The 9,334-nt window shown below is 48.8% G+C and overlaps 2 protein-coding genes across 3 annotated transcripts in view; both read right to left on the reverse strand.

Annotated features, from left to right (window-relative positions):
- Window positions 1-1,457, reverse strand: part of DHX35 (DEAH-box helicase 35) — a 32,768-nt gene extending 31,311 nt beyond the window's left edge. Inside the window, exon 1 of one of the 2 annotated variants that reach the window (XM_076351706.1) lies at window positions 1,389-1,457. In XM_076351706.1, the coding sequence (XP_076207821.1) occupies window positions 1,389-1,428 (40 nt within the window). In that variant the 5' untranslated portion in view covers window positions 1,429-1,457. The remainder of the gene's footprint in view (window positions 1-1,388) is intronic. The other variant, XM_076351705.1, reaches the window with a different exon arrangement.
- Window positions 1,458-2,546: 1,089 nt separating this feature from the next.
- LOC143166881 (protein FAM83D-B-like) lies at window positions 2,547-8,120 on the reverse strand. The gene is made up of 4 exons (XM_076351707.1): window positions 7,668-8,120; window positions 5,652-5,819; window positions 4,917-5,041; window positions 2,547-4,669 (listed from the first exon to the last, which is right to left on the reverse strand). Exons 1-4 carry the CDS (start codon window positions 8,118-8,120, stop codon window positions 4,279-4,281), a joined length of 1,137 nt encoding a protein of 378 aa, XP_076207822.1. The 3' UTR covers window positions 2,547-4,278.
- Window positions 8,121-9,334: the final 1,214 nt, after the last annotated feature.

Raw genomic sequence — 9,334 nt, forward strand, 5'->3', positions numbered from 1 at the left:
TGTTTCTCATCACCCACTGATTTTCTTTCACAGCATTTTCTATGCTTTTTTTTTAATGCACAACTGTCAATATATTACTATATATATTGTATATACACACATATTACTGTAATATTCAAATGATTAAGAAGCTGTTTGCTAAACTAATCTTGACTCTGGACTAGCTTTGCAAACCACAGCATACCACAACACACAGTGACCCATTTAAAAAAAATTACCATACTCAGACCCACCAAGCTCCCCTCTGGGATAAGCAAATGGGAAGGTATACAGCTGCCCAAAGCCCGAGGGAACGATCACAGAGTCAGAGCAGAGCGGAGGCTGGGCGGGACCTCTGGAGACCTTCTAGTCCAACACCCTGCTTACCACAGGGTCACTTACAGCGGGCTGCTCAGGTCCTCCGTTCAGTCGGGTTGGAGACCCCACAACCTGCCTGCTTCTTCCAGAACCGGATCACTCCCGCAGTAGAAAAGGTTTCTCTCATGTTTAAGTTGACTTTCTCATATTTCAGCTTGTGCCCATCGCCTCTTGCACTGTCAGCAGGCACTAACAAGAAGAGCCTGGCTCCATCTTCTTTACACCCCCCTATCAGGTATTTACATACATTGAAAAGATGCTCCTGAGACTCCTCTTCCTCACGGTCCCAGCCCTCTCAGCCTCCCCTTGCATGTCGCATGCTCCAATCTCTCAATCATCTTTGTGGCCCTTCACTTTGTGGACCTGCTTCCCTAAATCCATCTCTTCCTGGTGCTGGGGAGCCCACAGATCGCCCCGATACGGCCTTCCCAGTGCTGAGGGGATGGATCACCTCCCTCAACCGAACAGCAACGCTCTTCCTCACACAGCCCGGCACGCGGGTGACCTCTTTTGCTGCCAAGGCTCATCCACGGCCCACGCTCGGCTTGTTGCCCGCAGGACCCCAAGGTCCTCTCAGCTCTGCTCAGCTGCTCTCCCCGGTGCGTGGCACCTGGGGTTACTCCCTCTCAGGGGCAGGACTTCGCACCTCCCTTTGTTAAACTTCTTGGGGTTCCCCTGCGCCTTTCTCCAGCCAGTCCAGCCCCCCCCGAAGGGCAGCACGCCCAGCCGGCGGGCCGAGGGCGGACTGCGTCCCCTCCCCTGCCACCCTCGGTACCGGGCAGCGCCCGGCTGGAGTCACAGAGACCTCGCCGCCCCCCCAGGCCCCGGCGGCGGGACAGCACGTTTGCTCCGCCGCCCTCGGCGTCTCAAATCGGTGCGACCCCCAACAGCCGACGGCTGCCGGGGGGGGGGGGGGGGGGGGGGGGGGAAGGCAGCCCCGGGGCCCGCTGCAGACAGCCCGGGAAGGAGCTCTCACACGCACCCCCGCCGCCCCGGGACCGCGGCTCCCCGCACCGGCCGCGCCCCCTCACCCGGCTTCCAAAACTTCACCGGTCCCACGGGCGCCGCCATCTTGGGGTGAGAGGGCAAGCGGAAGCGGCGGGGCCCCGGCGGCGGGGCCCGCCCACGTGAGGCGCCGTCCGTTGCCACGGTGCCCGCAGCGGGCCCGCGGGCCGCTCCTCGGCGCCGCCGGGCGAGGGGCTTTTGCTGAGGGAGGCCGCCAGCCCGCGGACCGCTGCCTCCGCTTCTCCGAAGGCGGGCAAAAGGCCCTGTGCGTTACCAACCCCGCTTTGCTCTTGGAGCAGAGCACGAACTGCTGCAGCGTTGGACGTTTCCTTGTTCTAACCGCTGAAATGGCTCCCGGTTCCCCGCGCCGAGCGCCGGACCCGCGCTGCCACTCGGAGGCGACGCTGCCGAGGAGACCCAGCTGACGAAACAGTCTTTAAGTGCGACTGAAACCCACCCTTCGCCTCCAAGCCGAAAGAAAAAGAGTGAAACGCGTCTAACGCAGCCCTCCAGATACCGCTCCCGTTACTAAAACGAAGAGCATAACCTGGGGGAGAACCTGGGACCTCACGGGGTTGAAAGATCGCCTCCAAAAAGTCCTTGTCTCATCAATCAAGTAAAGCTAATGGCTCCCCTTCTCCCACGAAGGATGCCTCCGCGCCACGCGCGCCACAGCTGCTGCACTGCACACCAGGCAGCTGAAGGACTAGAAAGAAAACAATAGTTTATAATAGTAATAGAATAGTTAATAGGGCCAGCGGTGCCCTGCCACAGGCTCGCTACAGCCCATGGAAGTTATTACTGAATCAAATTTAATGTAGACTTTTGAGTTAATTAAGCATAGGCTGGATTAAAAAAAAAACAACCAGCTTCTAATAAGTTTATTAATGCTGTCAAAAATTCATGCTTATGGAAAAAACATCTAATCATTTTATATTCTTATTAATCATTCTCATTCCTCATTAATAACTTGACACGCTAACAGTGTGGTTGTGGTGATTAACACAGACTGCACTTCACAATGCTGTACCTCCACGGTCACTTGTTACGCTAAGTCTCTACGTAACCACTTCAAAAAGAGGTTATTCAGTTATCATTAAAGACACTCAAAATTCTAGCTATTTATTTCAATGTACTTTTCAGATTAAGTCCACTCTATCAAAAATAAACACAACTCATCGCAGTATTTTGTATCAATATATTAGCGACTGCTGAGAAAAAGTCCTACTAATGGCACATGGAAAGAGTTGCCTATTAAAGTAATGAGGTGAATAACAAAGTTAAAAATTTATGTTTGAGAAAACATATACAGATAATTATTGTGAAAATAAGATTGCACAAACAATATTTTGCATAGAGTACAACACTGTATGGTTCTTGTGTTTATGGAAAATATAGTTAAGAATAAAAATACGTATTTCAAACTTCTTTACATCTGGATGAAAGTGAAGACTATTAAACTATAAACTATTGAACATTTACAGATTAGGAGTCAGAACTATTACATTTCCATGATTGTAAGCGCAGAAGAAAAAGGGCACAGATTAGTTGTATCCTAATCAGTACATTACTGCATTGTCCATGAAGACGTTTGTAAGCTCCACATGTCCAATTTAATGTTGTTGTTAACCCTGCTGATGTTTAGCAGAGACCCATATGAAATTCCCCAGCTAAGCTTTAACCTTCCCCTTTGAAGCCCAGAACCCACAAGACACTTCTGCAAGCATATACCTGAGTTTTTTGCAGTAGCAAGAGCCTCGAGAACAACTTGAGAAATGGTGTACCTTTGCTTTTGCCACAGCTGCCATGGTTGGACTAACAAGAGTTTCTGCACTGGCAGGCTGCTGGAACTTCAGTGCCTCAACGTACAACTGTTTGGGAAGATAGTTTATTCATTTGGGTTTTTTTGGTTTTCTCCAGAAATGGATGGATTTAAAAAAAAGGAAATAAAAAAATAAATCGAGCTTGCATGAAACCTTAAAAATAAATGGTTCTATTTCTGACTTTCACGTTATTGCATGTCCGGTGGAAGTAAGGCTTTTGAGAAGCAGCAGCAGCAGCTTCACAGATTTCAGATCTACTCGACTTTTCCCGTAAGATCAGACAGCAGTAGCAACCATAGAGAAACCAAAACGTATATATAGTAATGCCAAGAAAACGGTCTCATTTGGCTCTACTACAAACATAGCAGGTTCTCAGGAATACTATCCCTTGCACACATTTATTGCATGATGTCCAACAATCCAAGTATTCTTATAAAGAAAAAAGGTCATTTGAAATTCAGGCATTGCAAAAGCCTTGTTTGCCTGACACGTTAGCTCGTTCTGCCTAGCAGCACAGCTTCGTGTAAAGAAAATGTGACATTTGAGGACTAGTAGCACAGTACTGATCTACTAGTTTCTAGATTATGGTTACTCCACTTCAGTTCTGTGTCATGAAACAGTTCGTGGGGAGTTCGTGCAACACAAGACTAAGCTTAGACTGATTTCAGAGCCATACAGCAGTCCTGCTATTCATCTTTGGAAGACCTTTAAGCAATATTATTTTCTATATCTAGATTCCTTAAAAAAACAGTTTGAGCTACTGAGCTAAGACACTGCTAACCCGTCAGCTTAAAACATGTAAGAATAGATGGAAAAATGAAAATCCGACAGAATACTAGAAGTCAATAATGGCTTTCCAGGTGTTATGAGTTTTTTTTAAGAACACATCTGAGCCTAAGACAGTACCATAATTGTATCTGTTGATCTGCGTTATGGTGGTCTTCAAACGAAACCACAATTCCAGTATCACTTTCTGGCAGTTCGAGGTTTGTTTCCCAGCTGCTCTCACAAACCTACTGTAAGACAGTACTGGACATGGACAGCTGGACATGGTTCCTGAGGTTCTGCTGCTCGCTCGGAGTGAACGTGCAATTCATCTCTCTATGATCCAGTGTGGCCTCATAACTAGAGAGCCGTTCCTCTTAGTCAGTGGAGGAGAGGCATGCATTGCATTATTTGACACGTAGACTGCCTCCCTTGAGGCATGCAGCCAGCTTCGCTTCCGTTTTAGATTTCCTGCAAATGCTCTAAGATACAAAAACTCCATTCTCAGGAAGTTTTCCCTGGTCAAGTCTCTGGAAGCCACTGTTATCCTGACCAGCTGGTCCAACACCTTATTCTTCCGGCAGCTGGATAACTCTTTGAGGTTGATAGGCTTTGACCGTGCATAAAGAATGCGAAATTCCAGGTCAAAGTGTGCAACTGCGGGGCCTGACAGGATCAAAATGTTGCTGCTGTTCAGCTTCCCATCTGTCCACGTAAAACTAGCAAAGGAAGGATGAGAAAATTTTGAGTTAATTGAAAATAAATCGTAAACAAAGTATTAACTGAAAATCCTCTTTCATCACGTTTAGTCAGATTGTTCTTATAATCCAAATGATGAGCCGCGTGCTCTTTTTAGGACAAACGTTACAAATAAACTGTGACAAGAAAAGCAGTTTTGCAACGTGGCTGTTTTTCCTTTCCATGTAAAGAAACCACGTAAAGCAACAGAAAGAAATTGGCACTTGCCTGTAGGAGCCCGTTGTCACTCTAATGCCATCAATTAACATGAACTTTTCACGGACTTTTCCAACAATTTTGGCGCCCGACCTCGTGTAGTATGTGTTCCCAGTGATATTTCGAATTCTCATCAACTGTTAAAGATACGGTGAGCATCATGTGGATTTCAAAGTTAAAAAATTGTATTTAAAGGAGTAACAGACAACGATAATTATCACTGACGAACTAGCAAAGGTTGCTGCGCAGTGGCACAAGATTCACCCTCTAGGAACCAAATGATAATTTTGTCTTGTTTTAGTAGGCAAAGAGGCGGCATTAAGGGGCAGACCCATAAACTGAATGTGCAGAATGTGACTGTAAAAACTACTGTCGCCAAACCTCGGAGGGATCCAAACTCCGCAGACTCCTGAGAACCTGCTTCTCCATCAGCCTTCAAAGTCTCGGCGAGCCTGAGCAACTCCAGTCATCCTTCAGGAACTGGACATTCCTCCTGCATTTCCTTGAATATTCGATTTGTATTTGTGCTCAGAAAGCAACTGTAACAGCCACTTATAACGATTTCAGTTTTTCTGTTAATTGCCTTCTTATGCAAGAATGGTTAAATCATCCAAGAAAGCACTAGAGCTACATGAAACCCACTTTAAGTTGTGGCAGCAGGCAAAATAGTTTCTTCTTTTTGATAGCTCAAAGATTAGAGTCATAAGAGGATCAACTCTGTATCCCTATAAACATGACAAGGCTCACCTTTTCCTGTTCCAGGTCAACTCCCAGATCCTTGCACATTTTCAGAAAGTGGGAAAATGAAGACTGATCTAGAAGGATATACACTTTAACTTGCCGCTGGCTACAAGCTTCCAAGAGGTCTTTGAAGATATCGGTATCTGTGAAGGAATCCATAACCAGGGCAATCATCTGCAACAAGTTTCAGAAGAAATCATTAGGCTGTTTCCACAGCATCCCAAGGGAGATGGCACACGAGGAATTTGACTTTCAAATTAAATATTCCCCCCCCCCCTTTTTTTTTTCCTGGTGGTTATGGACCATGGTACAGTCTTCTGTGATACGGTATATTCTTCTGTTGTTCACAGGACTGCTGAAACATTTAACAGACATATAAGAAAGAGAAAAGAAAGGAAAAAATAACTGATCAGAATAAAGTTCTGTGGAGAGAATGGTATTTTGGTACAGGTGATTACCGAGTGCAGTACAGAGGTACAGGAGACAAAATATACATCACCCCTTCACGGTGATCACTTACTCATGTCCCTGTACAGTTAAATAGAAAAAAAAAATACTGAATTTATGAACAGAAATTGTTGTTAAAGATTATTTGCCCCAATCTTGTTGTCGCTTGACCGACTTATAGCAGATAACATCATCTAAGGTTTTTATTATCGCATTGCAGAATTTCGGGTTTTACTATAATTTCAGCAGCAGACATTGAAGCTTCTTTTGCTGGGATCTGTATCTTTTCTGGTTCATTAGGTACGAGCAATCTAGCCTGAAAGCCTATTGTGGAAGGACGCCTTTTCTCTACTTAAAAATCAGAGGTCATCACTAATGACCAGCAATGGTAGCTCCTGTATCTGTTCAGTAGCATGTTGCTCATGGTTTTTAATTAAGGTTGTACTAAACCCTTCCCTTTTTTACTACATAACTTCACCTTCAAGAAAAAATTGCAGAAATCTGAGCATTTTCTCCTTTCCCCCCACCTCTAGAGCAGTGCCAAGAACAACAACGGCAGAGGGAGACTTGACACCTCTCCGAAAACCTAAGCGAGCTGATAAAAAAAGTATTTTGCATGAGGAAAAGAAAGACATTTTGCTGTCAGCCTTCTTCAGCTACATCAGTAACTTCTGGTGGAACAGGAGCACAGAGTTGATCGTGGAGATGTTTGGGGGTGCTGAGAATACCTCGGAAGAACCAGAACAGTGGCAAAACAAATGTATTGCTTCAGGTTTCTTCCTCACCCTGAGATACGGCAAAATCAGGGGTCGAGTTCTGTGTTAGACAAATTTGGTCTCGGATTCCTAGGCAAGAGGTTTTTTTCCTGAGAACAGATGTCTTTGCCTCAAAAGCACTGCCTGAAGAAAAAGGTGAGCTTATTTCCAAAACCTAAGTTTTCCAGAGTCTTTCAAATTTTTCAAACATGAAAAGAAACAGTAAAAAAAAAATTCACTGGTGTCCGACTGCTCTTTACGTCTCACCTCTCTATTTAAGATAAAAATGAGGTTTGCCTTCAACTTATTATTCAGATTCTCATGGTATTTCAAGCCAAGATCTGATGACTCGCCCAAGCTCCTTGAGTAAAACCTCCCCTGAGAGCCAGCTCCTGCCCTCGCAGATCTCTCCCACGGCCTGAGCCCCGAGGTTTGCTGTGTACCGCCGTACGATGTGGAAGCAACGACTACTTAAAAGAGCTGGGAACGGGCACGTTTAGGACGTATCGCTCACAGGTGCCAACTCCCTGAGCGAGCTTAGCGAGGCCCGGATAGCACGGACTCGGTTTTCATCGATAGGGGGGGGAAAAGCTTGCAAATAATGAACCTATTAAAAAAAATAAATACAAAAGATGGTGGAAAAAAATAAAGCAATAACAAAATGGCATAGTGAGTAAAATGGGGAGTTTATTTAAAAGTAAATGAAGGGGGGAAGGAGGAGGTGGATCCCGGGAAGCCGGGCGGGAGCGGTGGGGAGGGAGGGGAGCGGGGTCCCGCCGCGCGGCGGGGCGCGGAGCGACGCGGAGCGGCGCGCACTCACCTGCCGGGCGGAGCGGATCTGCCGCCGCACCGCCTCCTTGCAGCCGTAGATGCTCTCCCCGCAGCCGGGCTGGAAGTGCGCCTCCACCCGCGTGAGCCCGCGGAAGGCGCCGCTGGCGAAGCCCGGCCAGCCCAGCTCCAGCGCCGGCGGCTCCAGGTCCGAGCGCTCGGGGAAGTAGGTGAGCGAGGAGGCGTCGAGGGAGGCGCCGAGCGAGGGCTCGCCCGCCGGCTCCGGGCCCGCGGCGGGCGGCAGGGCGCCCCGCGCGATGGCCTGCACCTCGGGCTCCGAGAGGAACGGCGGCAGCTGCTCCCGCCGCAGGAAGGCCCGCAGCGCCTCGGGGCCGCCCGCCACCAGCTCCTCCAGCGCCAGCCGCTGCGCCTCGCTGTACGGCCCGGGCGGCCGCGGCGGCCAGCGCCCGGCGCCCTCCTCCAGGCACTGCGACGGGTTGGCCATGGCGCGGCCCGGCCCGCTGCCGCCCCGCGCCTTTATAGCGGCTCCGCGGGCGGGCCCCGCGCGCGGGAGGCCCTTCCACGCCTCCCGCCCGGCCCCGGGGGAGCGGGAAGGAGCCGGCGGCGCCGCGCAGGGAGGCCGCCGCGCAGGGAGGCCGCGCCGCGGGTGAGGAGCCTCCGCTCCGCCCGTCCCCGCGCAGCCGCCGGCGGCGGGGAGGGAAAGGGGCGCTGGAGCAGCGTCTCCCGCGGGAACGTCGCGGGTGGCAGAGCCGGCTGGCTTCCCCCCGCCCAGGGAAGCAGCCGCAGAGAAAGCAAACCTTGAATGAAGCAGGGAGAGCAAGTACAGCCCTGGACCTGCTCCCCAGCCCCCGATCAAAAGGCTGCTCCTACGGTTAGGGAGGGCAAAGGGCCCTCCCGGACAGGCGGCTTCATTCCAGGGAAAGCACCAACGGCGGGGGAAGCGCTGCATTAGTCACCCAGATTCAAAACGCCAAACAAATAGAAAACAAAGCTCAGCAACGATCAGGTGAAAAACCCCGTGGCAAGAAGAGTTTATTTGTAAAGTGTTCCTTGTTCCTGCGAGAGTACCAAAACAGCTGCACAGTGTAATAAAGTTAAAAAGCACATAGAACGAAGTTGATTTTACATACAGTCAAGCACTGCTGGACATGAGCTCTTAAAAATACAACCCGAGATTGGCTTTGAAGGTGTATCTTGGCTCCCTCTCTGCAACTTGCTTCGCCCCTGGTGTTCCAGCTCCAGGGACCAGGCAAGAAAGTATCGTATCTTTCTAAACAAGTGCAGACAAAGGGTTTTTTCCTGCCTGCACCTCTTTGTACATCTGCCTTACTGCTTTAGGGAGGAGGTGGCTGCATTGAAATCCGAGCTACAAAAGTAGCTAAGCCTCTTTGAAATCTATATGGACAGAGATAGAAAAGTTAGTAGAATAAAGTGTTGCTGTCTACACTTAAGTTGCAGTCTTGTTGAGTTTTGGATATTTTTCTGTTCACTCATTCATTGCTGGTTTTATGGGAATATTCAAGACAACAGCTGAAACGTGCCATCTACTGGACACACGTGCCCATAAATGAGAAGAAAATACATTACACCCAGACCGATTTGACTTGGCAGAATTCAGAGTCTGGTTGGTCACTAAAGTACTGGGATGGAGGCCTAAAGAATAACAGTACAGGTCAGATCTCAGAGAGGGAATCCACA

This window comes from Aptenodytes patagonicus, chromosome 14, assembly GCF_965638725.1.
Source record: "Aptenodytes patagonicus chromosome 14, bAptPat1.pri.cur, whole genome shotgun sequence".
NCBI classification, from domain to species: domain Eukaryota; kingdom Metazoa; phylum Chordata; class Aves; order Sphenisciformes; family Spheniscidae; genus Aptenodytes; species Aptenodytes patagonicus.